Source organism: Strongylocentrotus purpuratus, unplaced genomic scaffold (genome assembly GCF_000002235.5).
Source record: "Strongylocentrotus purpuratus isolate Spur 01 unplaced genomic scaffold, Spur_5.0 spur5_scaffold_17, whole genome shotgun sequence".
In the NCBI taxonomy this organism is placed as follows: Eukaryota; Metazoa; Echinodermata; class Echinoidea; order Camarodonta; family Strongylocentrotidae; genus Strongylocentrotus; species Strongylocentrotus purpuratus.
Genome location: NW_022145602.1, coordinates 6703542 through 6725014, shown reverse-complemented (window position 1 = coordinate 6725014; position 21473 = coordinate 6703542). Strand labels below are relative to the sequence as shown.

Below are 21473 nucleotides of genomic sequence, written 5' to 3'. Positions count from 1 at the left end.
CGTTCATCTCTTAAGTCAAATTAAACGGAAAATCATTCGCAAGCCATCACGTACCTTGTCTGCGTGTAACCATATACTAGTAGGTCCATGGTGTAACATGTATAATTTTGAACTTGCACTTGCAGTCTTGCACGCCTGTGCGTGCGATATAGCACAGGCGTGCGAGTTCATAATACACCATGGACATAATTATACACGCAGAGAGAATGCAGACCGTATGCACATTTAGAATGATGAATACCTTAATGACGTGTGCGTCACTCATTTGAAGTCATCGTAATGTAGCGTCCTTAAAACGGTTTTGCCTCATTTTGGTACCAAATGAAAGGAAATAACTATATAACTTTCACTTCTTCATATCCTTTTGATGATATTTCAACAAAATTTGGGTACAAAACGAAGAATTCTGTTCATCGTTCCAAAAATAAAAAATATAGTGGTGGAAATAAGTGGTGTAAATCGCCGAGTGAAAACCATTTTGCATTTATTTCTCAGTTTGTTCAAAACAATACTTGATGTGTTTATTCCCAAAATATAATCATATTTCATATGCTATTTTGGAATACCGCTCGGGATCCAGCAAATGTAAGTCCACTCCAAAAAAAAATTACTTTCAATAGAAGCAGAAAAATCAGACAAACTAATAAAAAAAAAAGTTTGAGCTAAATCAGATAATTAACTAATAAGAAAGTTATGAATTTTTAATAACATGAACAACTTTGAAATTCACAAGACAAATTGGCAACTCACTCATGAGTCTGTGACGCCATTGCCTCACTATCCACAACTTTTTTCTTTCTATTGATAATATAAATTCCCACTTCTCCCCGATTTTTTTTTATTTCCTCACATCAGCATCCAAGTTATATCGATAAAAATAAGTAATGGGGTTTAATGCATTAATATAGAGTAATTGTTTTTTTTCAGTTGAATCATGACAAATTTTAATTTTCAAAAACAATCTAAATAAAAAAAGTCAATGATTATGAATATACCATATTCAGAAAATAGTATCAATTCTTCAAAGTTTATAAAAGATTTTGTCAATATTATTGTTATGCACGCAATGATATAAATCATGAGTCCTGGGCAAAGGCATTGGGAAAATCAAGTTTTGGGGGATAAAAAGGCCGGAAATTAACCGGGAAAATAACATTTAAAGATTTTTGAGGTCCCAGCGCGAAAAATTACATCTTAAAAAGAAGACAAGTAACAAAACCTATTGAGTATTATAAAAGCACAATTTAATTAAGAAAGACTGAAAATTCAACATATTTATATCATCTATAAATGCGAGTGAGCTCTAGGGAAAATTAAAGAAAAAGGGGCTCTAGCTAAGTCTCCTGAATTAGGGGTGCAGGTTATGGGGAAAAGAACAGTAGGCACTTATCATAAGGGAAAAGGACGTTATTAGAAAAGAAAAGGTGCTCGTGTCAAAGTAAAAAGGGCAATTATCAGAGGTGAAATGGCACTTCTAGTTCTTGCACCTAAAAAGGGACACTCAACAAAAAATGAAAAAGGCACTTGTGAGAATGGAAATGGGGAATCTGTTGAAATTAAAGGGCGCCTATCAGATTTTAATAGGGGCATTTATGAGATGTTAAAAGGGGCATTTTGAAAAAAAGGAAGAAGCTCTTTAAAAAGGGACACGTGTCAAACTAAATAGGGCGCTAATCAGAGGTGAAAAGTGGCATTTAGGAGAAAGGCACGAGTCAATATATAAGTAAAACAAAATATCCAACCACATTCACAATATAAACGTATTTTCCAGTTCTTGCGGTATTTGCGCGCTACTCTTGGTCGGCCCTCTACGTTTTAAAGTAGAGAAGGCTCAAGTTAAACTTTTCTGAACTTATCGACTAATTACAGTGTAGATCATTTATTACGAAGATCATTCATCTTTAATATTATTTTTAACAACAATTCTTGCCTTTAGTTTTCTTTATTAAGGTTTTATAATCACATTACCGTCTAAAAATACAAAATATATCAATTTTATTATTTTACTTTTAATAAACTTGATCAATAGTATTCCTCAATTGGTTCATAAATGACAGGAGGTTCATTTTGCTGGCTTGTTTCAGCACAAGTGACTCAGGATAGGCTTAATCGCGGATTGGTATCTGGAGTCCTTCCATTTTTAGCTAAAATGACATGAAAATGCATGAAGATGATGAAAGTAATTGATGAAGTTGGTGGCTCGGATGAAGGTGAATTAGAGGATGGTGAAATAGAAGAAGAAGAAGGACAAATAACATCTAATAATCCGGATGAACTGAGCGTCAGTGAAGTCGATTTTGTTCCGTCTACCGTAACGCAAACGGCAAAGTCAAAGTCAAACGACAGCAAAAATGCACCTGACGATACCAACAGAGGAAAAGACAAGCATTCCCCGAAATTACCAGCAAGTCATAGAAGGAAGTCTCTACCTGAACGTTATAAGATCAAGGAAACTCGGACCACGAAGCGTACTAAATCAACGAGTCCGAAAAGGGATGAACGAGAGCGAAAACAGAGCGAATCTTTAACTAGTTCCAGCGGGAAGACTCGGGCGCAGAGACGAGCGAGTGAGGCCTTGAAGCGCGCCAGCAGAAGACGAGATCGCGACCGTGAATCTCCGGGGAGGAGAACCAGCCGAAGTAAGTAGGATAATATAAACAAGATACTTATAGATGGAAATTTGAGATAAATGAAATAAATATTCAACATAACCATGAATGAGAATGAATGAACAATATTAGAGTCTACAAAGGAATCTGAAAATGATTAATTTATTGTGATGAGACTGAGAGTGTTTGAAATCCAACGATTCCAAGATATTTCTTGAGCTGGGCCTGGGGAGTGGTGGTGTTGTCGGTAGAAAGGGTCTAGTAAGTATAATGAAAAAGAAGAAGAAGGAGGGACTAGACTAGACTGATATTCATAAATATAATGTTATAATTATTTACGAACGTGCTTAAGAAGTTAATAAAATAAAGACAGGCGGTAGTTCTTGATCTGTTTTAATAATTTTTTTGTTGTATTTTCCTATATATCACTAGAGTCGTCAAGAGGAAGATCTAGGTCACCTGTGATCAGACACCAAAGGTCATACAGGTCATTGACCCATGAACCTGAGGTAGCCGAATATGAACGGCTTCTTCGAGATCATCGCAGCATCCAGAACCGGATCAAGGAGGAAAAGAGGCGGCTCTCTGGAGGTTCCCATAGCAACAAGTCTACACATGGATCCGACAGAGGGCAGGGCTCGCAATCGAAGAGTCGTGGAAGATCAAAAGAAAAGTCGGCAGAAAAAGTGACAAAAAAAGTATGTAACTTTCTCAAATTTGTTGATGATTGCTAGGAATTGCTAGAAATCCTAGATTTGACCAACTTGTCTAAGTCAGTTTCCATTTAGGCTATCAAAAGTGGGGAAATGTATTGGATATCTTGGATTAATTAGAGAAAAATACAGTAGAATAGCAGGAGCTACTAAGCACACTTCAGTCAACTTCAGTATAATTCATATTCCATACCTAATCAATGTGCTGTGCTCTATTTATCCAGTGACTACCGGTACTAAAAACTGTTGTTCCCCTTGTATGTAAATGTCCTTAGATCCAGTAGGGAATAAACTTAGTTTCTTGCTTGAAATGTTCACTCAGGGTCAGGGTTCAAGAATATTCCTTAAGAGTTTAGATAGACGATGAACTGAAGTAAATAACAATTACTTTGGTATAGAGCAAGTTTGCACAGGCTGTATGTAACCCAAATCCCATAGAAAAGTATTTCAGAGTGAATTGTCAAGCTTGTGTCAATTCATGAATATTTATGTCTTGATCAGCGCACGTGCATACTCTCCCCAACATTTTTGATTGACATACTAAAAAAAAAAAAAAAAATTGGTTTTGACCCATTTGTGGCACATTAAAATTGTTCAAGATGAGAGAAGAAATACAGACTTTAAAAGAAAAACTGTGTGTCAAAATTACAGAGAAGAGAATACTATGGGATCTCATGAAAATGGAAATAAAGAAGTTTACAATAAAACTATCAAGAAAAAGGGTGGAGGAAAGGAAAGAAAAAATCAGAAATTGGAAAAAGAGATTGAATACTTGGAAGAGGTTTAGTCGATTGGCAATGAACATCATGAAGATATTTATGAAAATTTGAAAAATCGTTTCAGAAACGTGATGAGGATAATGAAGACGAGGAGATGATGCTCCTTCAACTGAGGAAAAATGCCTTGGCCTCGCTGGCAAAAGAAGAGAAAGGAAAGGAGAAGACCGACATGGGAGCAGAAGTGAATGACGAGAAACTGAAGGACAAGGATGAAGAAGGGAAGATGAGTGAAAAGAGAGGAGAGATTCAGATTGAAGGTGAGTAGGATGTCTAATGAAGCAAAGAAATAATGTAAACACAGAAATATGCACGGTACATTGATTTTCTCGGATTTCGCGCTAAGATTGGCAAGCGCAAATTTTAGAACTCGCGAAAATATAAGCATGACTTCTTATGCATTTTTTGAACGGGCTGGATTGCGTGCAAAACGATTTAAGGAACCTGCGAATATATGCAAAAACAACAGTGTTTATAAACCTAGAAATCAAGAACATCAAGAACATGAAATCTCCAGTGATAATAGAAAATATGAATGATTTGAATCCATATTTTATGCCTTTTAATATAACTTTTACAAAATATTTTCAAGGATGCTAATGGCTTTCAATAATTGTTAAGTCCAACTTGGTAATAAGTTCAACTTAGGATCTTTGTGAAACACCCCCGAGGAGGGATTAGACATAATAGACTTCCCTGCATGGTGACTGACAGGTGGTTATCTCATCAAATAAGCTCTCAATTAACATAAGAAAAAGAGGATCATGGGGGACCAATGGTCACTGCTTAGGCATTGTTTGCCTTATAGAGGGCGCAAGTAGCTATAAGTGGTGCAGTGGGGCCTCATAATGTTTCCATGCATGGATATTGAATGATAAACCATAGGTCTGTGGACTAAGGCTATACCTTTCCCTGGAATATTGCCTATATTTCTGTACTTATATCAACTGAAAAAAGTACAAAAATTATGCTGTCCTTTTACAAATTTGTACAAAACACTTATTTGGAGCCAAAAGGGCTTCCATTAAAGCCCCTCGGCACTAGTTTGGCCAGGAGGGATTAGACCTCTCTGCATGGTCACTGAAAGGTGGTTATCTCATCAAATCAGCTCTCAATAAACATAAGAAAAAGGGGACCATGGGAGACCAATGGTCACCGATTAGACATTGTTTGCTGTATAGAGGGCGCAAGTAGCTATAAAGTAGTAGTTACAGTAGGGCTTTAATATCTATTATGAAATTTCATGTCCTTCTTAATCCTATTGTTACAAATGAAGCTTTCGATCAAACTATCATATTTATTATCTGCAATGATTCTCAACCCATACCAGGTGACTCACAGATTTCAGTTGGTGGAAATGGTGTCTTCTCTCAACAAGAAATTCAGGCAGGCAGTAAACAGGTAAGCTTAGAACAGAAGGTTATCACTAGTTTTTTAAAACTTCTGCGACCCGTTTCACAAAGCTTTTTTGCAATGACAGATGACAGAAATCAGTGACGAATCTGCAAATAACCAATCAGAAGCAAGGATTTCACTAGCTTATTACAATAACTGTCATTAGTCACGGATGACAAGTTTTGTGAAATGGGGCCCTGATGGCTAAACCAATGCATGTGGGATATTTATTAAGTCTGTGCTCATATTGTCTTTTCAGAACCAGCAATGAATTAATTATGTGTTAATAAATATTAGTTAATGCCTGTCTGGCTCTAAACAAACAATACATAAGCCGAATGTATATGTACCGTAGGTCAAAGGTCAAAGCAAGAATGATGTCAAAAACAAAACAGACATCCACTAACACATGATTCTGCAAGAGGGAAAATAGAAAAAATAATAATTATTGAATCATTATCTGCCGTCAACCCAGCCCTGGAAGCTGTTTTTTTTTTTTTGGGGGGGGGGGGGTTGGGGGGGGGGGTGAGGGGTCTAATTTCTTTTGCACACTAATTAGATCATTCATACAAGAGAAAAGAATTGTTATTTTTGAGAAGAGGAAAAACAGAAAGTGATAAATAATGAACCATCGACTCACACCTTGGGGCTCATGGGGGAGGGGTCTAATATGTTTTGCACACTAATTGGGTCATTCATGCAAAAGAAAAGAATATTTAACTTATATAATGATATGACTTGGTTAGGAGAGTGGAAACCAAATTCATTTTACCTTTGCCTTCCTCAGATTGACAGTTCTGATGATAACTACCAAGCTCATAATACAGAAGCTTTGGAAGCTACCATCTTGCCAGCAATAGGGGAGCAAGAAACCTCCATATCTGATGGACAGTACGATAACTACGAAGAGGTGGAAATGGAAGTAGATGACGAAGAAGAAGAAAAGGAAAATCTTCCAAGTAAGACCATACTTGTGATTTTTTCAAATACTGAATTGACAGACTGGTTTATTAATGCCAGAACTTTGGAATGCAATACACAAGAATATTACCTTGGATGCATAGAATTAAGCTGTGTTTTTTTTTGGTCAATTTGGCCTGTATTTTATTTATTGCTGGGTATGCTCGTGATCTTTGTTACACTTCTCTACACAGAAAAAAAAAATACAGCCATGCTAAATCATTACTGGCAAAACATTCAATTTAATACAAAGTCCAGGACTTTTAATTCTATTACTGTATAAAATCTGATTAAGTTGTAACAAGCTGCGAGGAACATTTTAAAGATAAAGACCAGTTATGGTCATGCGATTGCATTGTGAAAGAAACGTTGTGGAATCTATCAGAAAAGGTTGATCATCTGGCATATACGTATTGGTGTGTACTGCAAGGTTTTGGAATCATCAAAATGATAAGAAATTTGGCCCAGTCTTGGTAAAGATACAATACACAGAAAGATGTATATGAGACTACGCACACGTGCGTTTCTCTCACATACCAATAGATAACTAATTTACCAAATATATCAATTAGTAGGCGGTTTCCCCGGCAAAATTGTTATCATGTATTGGTCAAAACATTCTTTCACATGATAATAGCTTCCATTTCATGAAATTAGGGCGTTTCCAATACTGGTCTTTACCTTTAATTTTAGTTTTTATAAAAATGTTGAACAAAATGGGGAGGAGAGTGTAGTCTGAATTGAGTTACTGCCTTGGCAGCCTCACACATTGTACTCAAGGTTGCTAGCGTGATGTATTCCAACCAATACACCGGCACGTTGAGCATCCACTGTGCATGTTTCAACACAGTGTCTTCTGCCCGAAAGAAAGCACCGTGTAAGGTCCAAGGTTTTCTGTTACACCACCCCCTGTTTCCAGGGGCACCCCTCTCGGATGTAAATGCCCCTCTCTCAGACCTTCCCTGGGGTCATGTAGGTAATCAGATACCTGTATGTTACCCCATGTGTAAGTATCCCCTCCAGACGACTGCATGTTGGGGTGAGGATATATATCACCATAATTGTTCCTCAGATTTTGAACAGTTAATAAAATGTGAAAGCCTGTAGTTTGTATAAAACCAATATAGTTGCCAGTATTGATATTCAGTTAACTTGATATAATGAGAGTATCGTTAATTTCTGAAGGAATTTTACGAATACGACAGAGAAGTGGCAAATGAGGTGATATATTGTTTTTGTGCATATCTAATTAGCTGATTTGCATATATGATAATATATCTGAATATTAATGCTTTTTATTTAAAACACACTCATGACTCATGAGCCTTCTTACTTATGTTTTTCAATTCTAATGTGATTGTACCATTGAAGGAAAAAAAAAATTGTTGTTCAAAGAATATGTGATTTTGCATATTTAATGAGCTCATTTGCATATAAGAGGCATATATGAATGGAGTATCCATACTACATGACTCACATGTTGGCGGTTGCACCACTGTGCATACAATTGTGACATATTTCATCCTTTTGTTCAATCAAGAAGTGCTTTTACAACAACTTCAATTGAAATGTTTCATACAGAAAGGATTGGTATGATCTCATTTGCATATATCAGGGAGATGTTCAGTGCCTAGCTAGTATACAGTGATGCACTGCATTGATCTAGTTGTACTTCTAGCTTGCAGACTGCATGCCCCAAATTAGAATATTTGAATATTAGTGGCCATGCAATTCAAGTAATTGTTTACAATTCCAAATTTGTCTGTATTACATAACAGTAGCTCACAATAACATCGATTTTGAATCTTTGATGATAATAAAAATAATACAGTCGTATAACTGCCATAGCATCTCTACATGCTACTAGAAAGAACATACATACATTGTATAACAGGAAAGACAGATGCTGTAATTGCACAACCACAGTTTATTCAAAATGTTTTTTTACTGGTAGTCAATTTAAAAAAAAATGTTCATATACATGTAGCTCATTTGATTTATCTCTGATTGCGTTTTATCTTTCATTTTCATTTTCAGAGCCTGGCATTCAAGAAGCAGTAGACAATGCAAATAAGGTATGTATTTGCTAGTTAGAAATCCTTACTTTCGTGGAATAAGTGAAATTTACAGTTTGTTAAAGGTGTATGAGACAATTTCTTAGTATACAATCACATTATGGATCTAAAGACAGCTTATGGGAAACAGAAGTAATGGCACCTACTATCTATAGTCAGGTATTTTTTTTTTTACATTTCACATTTTAACTTACGTTTATGTCAGTGGCGGATCCAGGATTTGCCGATAGGGGGGCGATAGGGGGGCCTAAAATTGGACAATCGCGCCAACTAAAATTTCGTCCAGTTTTTGAGAGAAAATTTTGCAACGACTCAGTCAGGGGGGGGGGGGGCACTAACTACAACAAATTATATGATTTAAACATTTTTTTTTTTTTTAAGCCAGGGGGGGGGGGGGGGGCCAGGCCCATCGGCCTGGGCCCCCCCCCCCCCCCTGTTTTTTGTTAAGATATTTTTGTTAATATATTTTTTTGTATGAAGTTGCCTACAAATAATGGACGTGCTGTTTTGAATTGCGATTTTCACTCTTTCGGCGTAAAGGCCGCACCCCGACTTTTTGATATTTTCTCTTCCAAAAATACTGCGGCCTTTACGCCGGCAAATATACGGTACATAACTTTCATGACACTTATCCATTATTTTGTCTCCGTGTATTTCACAATTTGGTATGCAATGACCTTTATCTGCTCATGCTCAGACTGAAGCTATGAACAGGGGGGTGTTTCACAAAGATTCTAAGTCAAGCCTAAGTCTAAATTGGACTTGAATATTATGGAAAGACATTTGTAGCCTTACAATGAAATGTGTTCAAAAGCAAAACTTCAAGTATTTTAAACTTTACATGAATTCAACATGAAATCAAAATAGGAAGGGGATTTGAATCAATATTTTATGCCTTTTAAAATAACTTTTACAAAATATTTTCAAAGATGCTATTAACAGCTTTCCATAACTGTTAAGTCCAACTTAGAGATAAGTTCAACTTAGGATCTTTGTTAAACAGACGATAGGAATGATTTGAATCAACATTTTATGCCTTTTTAAAATAACTTTTACATAATATTTTCAAGGATTATAACGGCTTTCCATAACTGTTAAGTCCAACTTAGAGATAAGTTCAACTTAGGATCTTTGTTAAACAGACGATAGGAATGATTTGAATCAACATTTGATGCCTTTTTAAAATAACTTTTTTCAAGGATTATAACGGCTTTCCATAACTGTTAATTCCAACTTAGAGATAAGTTCAACTTAGGATCTTTGTGAACCACCCCTGGCTTATTGCCAACACACTTTCACTGTATTTGCTTCTGTCATTCTTCATGCAGGAACCTAAAGGAGCTGTGGTTGAGATTATCAAAGATGAAGGTGAGGCTGAAGAGAATCAGCTGAGAGCTCAACTCCTGAAATCTCTGCTCACCAAGCGAGCCGCAAAAGCACAATCAGAAAAGGTACATTTTATAGACATGCCTGTCTAAATTCTGTCATTATCATTTGTTAAAAGGGAAATCCAACCCTTGTTATAAGTAGATTTGTAAGAAAGCATTAAAAAAACAAACAGAAAGAGAATAGCAAAAGTTTGAAATGAATCGGAACAATAGTATGGAAGTAGTATCGGAGCTCCTTCAGCTCCTTTCGAGGTGCCTATGAGTGATATAAAAATATCCATAATTATCATTATTTTTATTTACACACTTACAGATCAATGCCAGTACTGGAAGCACACCCAGCAAGCCCTTATCCCCAGCCACACCCCCTCTCTCATCTGCCCCCTCCCCTCTATCCGCTGCCCCCTCCCCACCACCTTCCTCAAACCAGCCCCCTCGCACCTCCACCCCGCCCCCTCATCCCTCGACTCCGCCCACCTTGTCCAGGTCGTCCTCCCCTGTCACCACAAGGCTTCAGCAACAGGGTTCCTCATTGGCTGGTCAGGTGCCAAGCAGAGCAAAGCCACCAGTGGTAAGCCAACTATTTGGCCGTTTGTTTGTTGTTGTTGTTTGTTTGTTGTTTTTTTTTTGGGGGGGAGGCTTATTCAGGTATGACGCAACAAAACAGCGTTTTTTAAAACTTTTATAATGACGTAAAGTGTAATAAGCCCTCACATTTCTGTGTCTTATGACATATTGGATAGGACCTGTGTCGCGAGTAGTTGCAATTCATTTACACCTAAACTTTAAAAAGTATGGCGTTTTTTTGCGGGGTTTACTGTGTCACATCTAGGACAGGTCCACCCTGAGAATGAATTTCTTTTATCAAAAGCGGAAAAAAAGAGCGAAGCAGATAAGTGACAGTTTTAGAAAATTTGACAAAGGGTAAGGAAATCATAAATTTTTCTTTCCGTTATTATTGATTAAAAGACAACAGTTGGATATAATCTATCATTTTTCTTCATACTCCTCATCCATTAGCCCATAGAGAGCCGGATGAAGTTGTTTGAGGTTGGTTTTATACATTCTGGGTTTACACAATTTTCTTTTTGGTGATTGGGAAAATTTAGGAAATATGATGAAGGATAAGGAAATTTTGAATTATCAGAATTTTCCTTTCTGTTTTTATTGATTAAAAGACAACAGTCGGATATGATTTTTCATTTTTCTTCATACTCCTCATCCGTTAGCCCATAAATAGGCGGATTAAGTTGTTGAGGTTGGTTTTATACATTCCAGCTGTACACAAATTTTTATGCCTCCGCCACCGAAGGTGGTGCCGGAGGCATCATGTTTTCGGGTTGTCCGTCCGTACGTCCGTACGTCCGTCCGTACGTCCGTCTGTACGTCCGTACGTCCGTCCCGTTTGACCGTTATCACAATATCTCAAGAACCATTTAAGATTTAAACTTAAGACTCGGGAATAGTATTTATCACCATAGGAAGACGATCTGATTAGATTTTGGAGTACGTAGGTCAAAGGTCACAGGTCACAGAGGTCAACTTATGAAATTCCTTGTATTGAGTTTGTTAGCGCGATATCTCAAGAACCATTTGAGATTTAAACTTCAAACTTAAGGATAGTATGTATCACCATAGGAAGACGATCTTATTAGATTTTGGAGCACGTATGTCAAAGGTCAAGGGTCACAGAGGTCAACTTATGAAATTCCATACATTGAGATTGTTATCATGATATCTCAAGAACCACTGGAGATTTAAACTTCAAACTTAGTGATAGTGTGTATCACTATAGGAAAACAATCTAATTACATTTTGGAGCACGTAGGTCAAAGGTCAAGGGTCATAGAGGTCAACTTATGAAATTCCATACCTTGAGATTGTTATCATGATATCTCAAGAACCACTGGAGATGTAAAAACTTCAAACTTAAGGATAGTATGTATCACCATAGGAAGACGATCTGAGTAGATTTTGGAGCACGTAGGTCAAAGGTCAAGGGTCACAGAGGTCAACTTATGAAATTCCATACGTTGAGATTGTTATCATAATATCTCAAGAACCACTGGAGATTTAAACTTCAAACTTAATGATAGTGTGTATCACCATAGGAAGACAATCTGATTAGATTTTGGAGCACGTAGGTCAAAGGTCAAGGGTCACAGAGGTCAAGTTATGAAATTCCATACATTGAGATCGTTATCGCGATATCTCAAGAACCACTGGAGAATTTTCACTTCAAACTTAATGATAGTATGTATCACCATATCATAATATCTCAAGAACCACTGGAGATTTAAACTTCAAACTTAATGATAGTGTGTATCACCATAGGAAGACAATCTGATTAGATTTTGGAGCACGTAGGTCAAAGGTCAAGGGTCACAGAGGTCAACTTATGAAATTCCATACATTGAGATTGTTATCATGATATGAACCACTGGAGATTTAAACTCCAAACTTGTTTAAATTGCTCTATGGCGGAGGCATCATTTTCGACTGCGCGCAGTCAAAATTCCATCTAGTTTTTTTAGGTGATTGGTACTCTTCAACTCATAGCCTGCCATAAGGCTGCATGCACGCTATTGTTATAGTGCTTTGTACAAGCGAGCAAGCTACTGTTACTCTGCTTCTTGCATGATTGCACGCATTCGTAATAGCAGTTATTGTTCATGCCCATTGGACTGCCCAGTGTTTTGCACGCGCTATTGGTAGTACATTCATGTTAATCTGATTATCTCGTTATATATTTGGCACTGGGGGGATTTGTGGCTTGGCACAATGGGGATTAGCCCTGTGGCAGGATAAGAGTTAAGTAGAACATTCTTTATTTTGTTCATACAGGCACCAGTGCATCTGCCTGTGGTGATCAATCTAGAGGAAGACTCTGATGAGAGCGAAGATGAGTCGTCGTTGTTGTCAACCTCCGTTCCTTTCATGGGACAGCTAGATTCCTTCCTAAAAGAATTTAGGATGTCTTCCAATACCCAGGTGAGATCTTATTTTGTTTAAATTTTCTGTAAAAACCATCTTGGATATTCAATTCAATTCAATTCAATTCAAAATGGTTTATTAAAATACTTTCATTGCGGCAAAGCCGAATTGCGAAAATTTACAATAACACAGTAACAATCAATAAAATACATAATGTAGAACATGGTAACATTACAATCAAACTATTAAGTACAGTCAGGATGGATGAAACAGAAAAAAATGGGAAAGAGAAAGAGAGAGAGAAAAAGGAAGAGAGAAAGAGAGAGAGAAAAAGGAAGAGTGAATGAGAGAGAGAAAGAGAGAAAAAAATAGAGAGAGAGAGGGGTGGGGAAACTGCAAATGGGATGTAGGAATACAAGGAGACAGAAGCTGTCCTAACATGGACAGAGATATTATATTAGAGATATTATTTCACCATGTACAAAATTATATTTTTCAGGACTATCCACATTGTGAAACTGCAAAGTTATTAATGTAGAACTGACTCTAGTATAATTCTGTATCTTGCTAGCAAAATCTACGACTACATGCATTTTATACAAAAGTCATGACCCATGCTTTTAATTAATTTTCATTTGAAACCCCACTGCACTACTTATAGCTATTTGTGCCCTCTATATAGCAAACAATGCCTAATCAGTGACCATTGGTCCCCTTTTGATTATGGTAATTGAGAGCTGCTTTGATGAGAATACCACCTGTCAGTGACCATGCATGGAGGTATAATCCCTCCTTGCCAAACTAGTGCAGATAGGCTTTAATATATTTATGTTTTCTTGGTTTCATTTTATCAGAATACTAAGACCAACAACCAAAAGACAACAGGGAAGCATCAAGCTCGGTCAACTTCAAAATCAGTCCGAGTCCCCAAGACCCCCGATGCCATGAAGATTGCCTCCACACCAACTCGGCAAGAGTACCACCGACTCAGAGAGGAGATCGCAAGAAGGGAGCTGACCAGAACGACAGCCTCAAAGCCCCAGAAGGGGAGATCGGAAAAGCATGAGCGAAAGACGCACAAGCATGCGGTTGGTGGAAGACACAAAGAATTGGGAGATGAGGGTGATGATGCCTCAGGGCGTGGGGGGAGTAGACAACCGGTAGCTGGTAGCGAGATGGAGCACGGCAGGCGAGAGATGCAGGTCACGATCACTGGACATAATGAGAGACAGATTCTGAAGAGCACTGGCATGCCCAAAGCTGACCAAGCGAGGGGGATGCAGGAAGCTGCTGCTGGCAGTGGCACCACCAAGGTACGCCTCTCGCAAGGTACTATCAACCCCACCACTCGCCTCACAAGCGAGACAGATTTCAAAAGGACTATGAGTTCTTTAGAAGCAGAATTATCAAGGGAACTCAGTGCCATTAGAGAATTGACTAGTACAGCAAATGTTACCATGGAAACGCATCGTCCTTCCTCGACAGGTGCGGATGCTGGAAGCAGGATGGTGGAGGAAAACCTAGATATTGAAAGAGAAAGAAGGAAACAGGAGTGGGTGGCGAAAAGAAGAGCTGAAACGGAGAAGCGAATCCGAGAGGAACTGAAGATGGCCGAGATGGAGAAACAGAGAGAAGAACTGAAGAAGGCAGAGATGGAGAGACAGAGAGAAGAACTGAAGAAGGCAGAGATGGAGAGACAGAGAGAAGAGCTGGCAAAGATGAAGATGGAGAGACAGAAGCAGGAAGAGGAGATTCTGAGAAGAAAAGCAGAGATGCGGAAAAAGAAGTTGGAGGAGATAGAGAACAAGAGGAGGCAGGTCTTGGGGTGGGAGAGAAGAAGAAATGAATATAGGTGAGACAAGCAAATTTGATTTCTTTCAACTATGACTACTCTACTCGTAATACAGGGCTTGCGTACTTTAGAGGCCCTAAATCTTCTTTAAAATTAAAAAAAGGGGTCTAGTGCACCTGAACCCTCCATTCTTCTGCCCCGATCCCCAGGTATAGTGTTACTGTTGAGGAGTTTGATATGCAAGAATGTAAAAAAGAACGCATTAACAAATTTGTTGTTTTAAGGGTATTGCTCTACATCTAAACCAAAAAACAACCCACTTTTCTCTTCATGCTTATGTCTTCTTTTTAGTGATCCCCTCTCAGTAAATGTTTGTTATACAGACAGAAATACATGGTATGAACACTGCACAATACAGCTGAATTTGCAAGTATTATGTCCTGTAACTAAGTGAGTATACTACAGCCAAACCTGTATAGAATGACCACCTGTCTATAAATACCACATGTTTAGTTTCCCTCGATATAGTTTCTCATTTAAACCAGTATTTCAGGAACCTGTACTTAAAGACCACCTGCCTTGTATGGTCTTTATATACAGGTTTCATTGTACAGTCAAACCTGTCTAGAGCGACCACCCAAGGGTAACACAAAAAGTGGTCTTTGTAGACAGATTTCTTTAGTACATGTTTTAATGAGAAACCATTTTCAAGGGAAACAAAAAATGTGCTTGTTGTAGACAGGTGGTCTTTGTAGACAGGTGGTCACTATTGTTTGACTGTTTAACCATTTTCATTACAGTGTACTCTTGAAGAAAGATAAAGGCCTGATCATGAACCAAGAGCAACAGATTACTAAAAGACGGAAGAACATCAGCGTAGCCAAGGTGCAGTTAGAACGTCTCAGGGAACAGGTGGCAGCCCTGGAGAAAGCGCAGGGTGTGAACCAGACCCACATGCTCAAGCATATCAGACAGGTTAGAAAGTGGGTGTGTTCATATCTGAGTTGATCATTGTAAAGAGGTGTGGATTAAGTGCTTAGGTTTGAACAAGGCCTGTAGCCCTGCATGATAAGCAATTCAGCCAGGTTAGAAAGTTGGTGTGTTAATATTACCATGATCATTGAGTAAGACTAATAGGGGTGGAGTAAGTGTGTAAGCTGAACAAAGCTAATGTGATCAAGTATTCAACAAGGTTATTAAGTGAATGTCTTCATATCGTGGGTTGATTATTGAGTGATTTCAAGTTGGGTGTTTAAGGCTGGTGTTAGTGTTTAATAAACACTAACACCAGCCTAAACACCGAATTGGAAATCAGCTGGTGTTAATGCTTTGACCTCTGAATATCGTCAACTTCCGGTAGCTAGTGTTATCAATTTTGCAAAATTGTCGTCTGCTGAACCGACCTTTGTGGCTGGTGTTAATATTTTACGTACAAATGTCCTATTCACTAAAACTAGCCCCTAGGGATTAAGCAAATGTTGATTTCCAGTTCGGTGTTAGTATTGTACCCGCACACAGTCAACGCACGAGCGACGCCAATTTATTGTCTGACGATCAAATAAAAATATGTGGAACAGGTAATTCATATATTCTTTTGTGTAAAATGACTATTTTATAAGACCAGAGTAATAGGTGTAAATTTATTCTGGAATTTTCATGATATCTTTAGTTTTGATGTACTATTTTTAAATCATTGTCGTGAAATAAAGTATGTGCTGACGTCACAGCTGGTGTTAAGCTATCGATTTTGATCAGGCTCTTAATTTCGTCAGCAAATTTTTCGCTCGATTTAAGAGCTCTTGACTGCTCTAAACACTAACACTAACACTAACACTAACACCCAACTTGAAATCACTCATTGTGTTCAGTCTAATTTGGGTGTTTTATATATATATATATATATATATATATATATATATGCATAGGTCGAACAAGGCGCATATGATCGTGTATTCAACAAGCATAGAAAGTTGATTAGTTCATATCATTAGTTGATCATTTTGTACATCTAGAGACATGATTCAATGCCAAGATTTAAAGGTATAACAAAGTTTTGGGAAATTTTGAAAAATGGGTGGATAGTGATTCTTTACAATTTTAATATATTTGGATGCCCCTGTAGATGTATTAAAAACACCAGAAATTGTAGCTCCTAAAACACTTCTGCTTTCGAGAAAAATTGAATATAAAGATTTACCGGTGCTACCGGTATATTTTGATTAAAAAAAAAGAAATTCAAATAGCTCCTACGGCCGTACAATGGTAGCTGCGACCATGAAAATCTCAGAGTATGTAGTTGTGGTATATAATTTCCGATCGAGAAAAGTTTATCAGTCAATTTTAGTCAATAAAAACATTGTTTTAAAGCTTAATTAATATCTTGAACTTGAGAGGGAGCTATTCAACATACAGTGTTTATTATTTACAATTTCATAACTTTAGGGTCGATTTCGACCGCGACAACGATCACTGAATATTGTAGGATCGTATATGCTTCCAATATGTTCATTTGAACCAAATTCATGACCCCATACCAAAACTTTGTATTACCTTTAATGAGACCCTAATGTCCTGTAACTATTAATTTCAGTACCCGGTATGTTGTTTTTTGATCAATTTCGGTAAAATCTTCTGTTGTTCATTCAATCCTCCCCTCAATTTTATGTGCTCTTATAGAAAACAGCTTTGGAAGCGAGGTTGACCAAAAACCTGGAATTAGACAACCACGCCCGCTCCCATCTTGCCAAACTGAGGGGCGTGGCCCTCTCAGAAATCACCCCATCGGAGTATCGTTCCACACTGCCTAGGTCAATCAACCAGGTCGCACCCTCTGTGTCGGGAGAGAAAAGGAGAATTGAAGCACCAGACTCGAGCAGTTTGGTAAGTGCTCATCTATGTTAAAGGTAGAGACCGATTCTGGTCATGCGGTTGCATTGTAAAAAAAACGTTGTGGAATCTATCAGAAAAGCTTGATCATCGAGCATATAAGTATTGGTGTGTACTGCAAGGTTCTGGAATCATCAAAATGATAAGAAATTTGGCCCAGTCTTCGTAAATTTACAAGCACTGTACACAGAAAGATGTATATAGGACTACGCGATATCTATCCAATCTGGATAGATATGATAATTTACCAAATATATCAATTAGTAGGCTGTTTCCCAGCAAAATTTGTATCATCATGTATTAGCCAAAACATATTCTTTCACATGATTGGTAATAAGAGCTTCCATTTCATTTTTTGAGAGGGGGGCATTTCCAAAACTGGTCTATACCTTTAACCTGTTAGCTACTATATTTTCTCAATCCATAGGCTTAAAACAAGGACCATCCAGTTCTTTTGGCCTTGGGTTAAAGATAGGAGTGGGTTCTCCTGGGGAATCTGACACTGTTCAAGTGTTTACCCAATAACAGGTGTGGTCAATCACCAGGATTAGCCTTCAGTTATATGACCAACAGACCTTATGTAATGCTTTGCATTTTCCTTCCATCCCCCCACCTGGTAAAGTCAATACCTCACTTTTTCCTCGCCCAAAGACTCTCTGTGAGACGAGGGGATATTTCTTGATAGGCCCACGGGTTTGCTGTGTGCAGGCTTGTACGCACATCAATAGTATTTCCACAAAGTCTGGTGTCAGCGAATTTTGGCTCTCTGCACATGGAAACATGATGACCATCTCCCTTTTAGACATGAGGCCATAGGGCAACACAATTAAGGGCTCGTTCTGACCTGACGTGGTAAACTGCTGCAAAATAATATGAAGTGTATCGCATTTTACATCATTAAAGCTTGCATAGTCTTGCACACAACCTGCATAATCAGGAGCGATGGAAAAAAAATGACTTGAATACTGGTTTGTCATCTGAGTTCTTGAGCCCTCTTAAGCAAGTTTATATCACAGTTTAGAATGAGCAGCAGCAGTGATTATTAGATATTGACTATTCTTTCATGATTTTTTTCTTTCTTCACAGGACATCAAGAAAGCAAGGACAGCTGGCCAGACTGCCGATCTCAAGAAACTCCAGGACATGGAACGCCACCTAGCGGAGAAGATTCGCCAGTTCAGAGAGGCGGAGGCGAAGAAAGCTCTCGTAGGCGTCACAGCAAAATCTGTCATCCCAGAAAGCAAAGCAAAACTAGTCAGGCAACTTTCCGGTCCCAAACCCTCTGCAAAGATTTACACAAAAGATGTGATTAAACTTAGTTCTGAGGCAACAGCTCCTGTCGACAGTGAGTTGGAAGAGGTCAAAGTGGAAGGGTCAAGTGTCAAAGGTCAAGAAAGGAGGAAATCTTGGCTGGATGCGAACCCCACGCTTACACCAAACATCAAAAGCCGCTCAAGCTCGAAGGCTTCCACCCCCACCACCCCATGCATAGCTGCCCTTGGTAAGATGAAGGCAAAGTTCAAGTTGGAAGGTCAAAGGTCGGGTCAAAGTTCACTGACAGACACTTCATTGGAGAGTGACCTCCTGCAGTGGATAGAGTCATCAGAACGAACAGGCAGCCCAGTACCCGTCACTGTGAACACTCCGAAAAACTTACCTCTGTTCGGTCGGAAGGCCCTGAAGTCAGGGTACCTGAGCCGTATCAGGAAAGAGCAGAAGGAAGCGGAAAAGAAGGGGCCAGATTTCTTGTCCTTAGATTTCAATCAAAGACTGCCCTCTATGGAAGCAACAGGGCAAGAGTGCTTCCGTGTAGACTGGTGTAAAGACACAAGTAGAGAACAGCAGGCTAGTGTGGAAGGTGTAGAAGCAGTGAAAGATGAAGTAGAGAATGCATCACCAGTCCAGGCTGACTCTCATGGCCTTGTGGCTTACAGAAGTTCCTTACTGCCCTTCAAAGCTTTCAGGTAACCATCACCAAACATCAGGGGGGTGTTTCACAAAGCCGTTTTTTCAATGACAAATTACCAAAATCAGTGACAAATCTGCTGATAACCAATCAGAAACAAGGATTTCAGTAGCTTGTTACAAAAACTGTCATTTGTCACTGATGACAAATTTTGTGAAACACCCCCCAGTTCTCTTAATCTCATGTGAAGAACTAAAGTTTCTGAACTTTAACGCATTAATTGTTGTCCAGAATCCAGATTGTACAGGATTAACAAAGTAAAACTCAACAAAGTAGCCGTACAATTTTACAGAATACTAATATAATTTGCTCTTGAAGTTTCCATATCTGTACAAATTTCTGTTTAATTTTAATTACTCTTGTGTTAATGACGGCAATCTTTGTGAAAATGATCATAACATTATGGCAGGTTCTGTATAGTAGCATTTCATTTCCATGTTCTGATGTACATCGAGCAATACCTTCATCAAATTTTCCTTAAACTTTTGCTCATCTGTTTTTTCTAATTTGTCGTTTCGATCACAAAGGAACATGTAATGATGATTGTTTTTAACTTTTCTGCTTTGACCGAACTCATCTTGTTATTAGGTTGGCCTTTTTCTGTAACCTATCTCTCATTTTTACCCTGCTTGTTTTCATGTCATTTCAATTTTTCTCTGACTTGTTCTCTTGTGATTCTTTCGTCTTCAGGCTAAGCCCCTTGTTCCGACTCAAGGCAGGGTATTCCGTCCAATCACTTAGCTTCACAAACAAGCTTGATGCCAGCAGGCCGCTCTGCCTGTACGAGCTTAAGGGAACGTGCAATGATGATGACTGTGTTTGGTAAGAACAGTGGGGCTCTGGGGGAGGGGGGGGGGGGGGTGGCAGGGACTAGAGTGAGGGAGAGGTTAGGATTGGGGGAGGATGGATGAGGGGGGGGGGGTTTCGTGCTGTCACCCAGCTTCATGAACAGGCTCTATGTCAGTACCAGCTCAAGGGAACGTGCAATGATGATGACTGTGTGTGGTAAGTACAGTGAGGTTCTGGGGAGGTTGTAGTTGGGGGGGGGGGGGGGCTAGAGTGGAGGAGAGGTTGGGACTGAGGGAGGATGAATAGGGGGAGTGGTATTTCGTGCTGTCACCCAGCTTCATGAACAGGCTCTATGTCAGTACCAGCTCAAGGGAACGTGCAATGATGATGACTGTGTTTGGTACGTATAGTGGGGTTCTGGGGAGGGCATAGTTTTGGGAGGAGGCAGGGTGAGGGGAGGGGGGGATGGAAGGAATATTCTTGTCCATTAGCACTTTATGATAGATTTTGTAATCAATAGAAGAGGACAAGAAGACAGTCCGAGTCTTTCTACATTATTAGCAGCAAAATTGGAACTCAGTTTTACATTTTATTGAACGTGAAAGGGCAGTGAGAATTATACAGCTAAGACTTCATGTCTGTATTTAAAAATCTTATTTGATTCTTGTCCTTTATTACTGGGGCTTTAAATATACAAGACAGCAGGAGAACCTGTTTGAATTGAAGTTACTTCGTAATTAAAAAAATGATTGTTTTTGTTTGAACTGAATATATGAATGGCCTCCGTTTTTCAAAGCATTGCTTTCCTTTTACACATTTCCATCACTTGCAGGCAACACGAGAGAGACTACACCATGTCCTCTCGTGAGATGCTGACTGATCTCCTGTCCTACAATGCTGTCAGCAGCAAAGCTCAAGGCAAGGATGACATCGCAATGAAGAACGTCCCTGCCAGCCCGGTCCGTCACAAACAAGCTTCCAGCGAGAAAGACAAACTCAATGCTTGCATTGAGAAAGTCCTAGGAGGAAATGATAAAGGTAACATACTTTCAACATGAATTTGAATGTTTCCTTTTTTTCCCACTCAGTTGGTGCTCTTTTGCTCTTATCAGATTATCTACTGTAATTCAAATTGTATTCAAACTATCAAATATTCATCTGTTAAAGCAGGACTGCACTACTTGTAACGA

General features: G+C 38.7%; 1 protein-coding gene across 4 annotated transcripts in view; it reads left to right on the top strand.

Moving 5' to 3' along the window:
* Nucleotides 1-2089: 2089 nt before the first annotated feature.
* The window catches only part of LOC100893615 (zinc finger C3H1 domain-containing protein), a 33431-nt gene continuing 14047 nt past the window's right edge, over nt 2090-21473 (top strand). For 3 of the 4 annotated variants that reach the window (XM_030988580.1, XM_030988578.1, XM_030988579.1), the window contains exons 1-15: nt 2090-2639; nt 3042-3307; nt 4166-4358; nt 5429-5499; nt 6281-6452; nt 8491-8528; nt 9857-9979; nt 10230-10487; nt 12761-12907; nt 13705-14702; nt 15443-15617; nt 17319-17522; nt 18615-19492; nt 20185-20316; nt 21116-21321. In XM_030988580.1, the coding sequence (XP_030844440.1) occupies nt 2165-2639; nt 3042-3307; nt 4166-4358; nt 5429-5499; nt 6281-6452; nt 8491-8528; nt 9857-9979; nt 10230-10487; nt 12761-12907; nt 13705-14702; nt 15443-15617; nt 17319-17522; nt 18615-19492; nt 20185-20316; nt 21116-21321 (4336 nt within the window). In that variant the 5' untranslated portion in view covers nt 2090-2164. Of the gene's footprint in view, nt 2640-3041; nt 3308-4014; nt 4017-4165; nt 4359-5428; nt 5500-6280; nt 6453-8490; nt 8529-9856; nt 9980-10229; nt 10488-12760; nt 12908-13704; nt 14703-15442; nt 15618-17318; nt 17523-18614; nt 19493-20184; nt 20317-21115; nt 21322-21473 lie in introns of those variants that run through there. The other variant, XM_030988581.1, reaches the window with a different exon arrangement.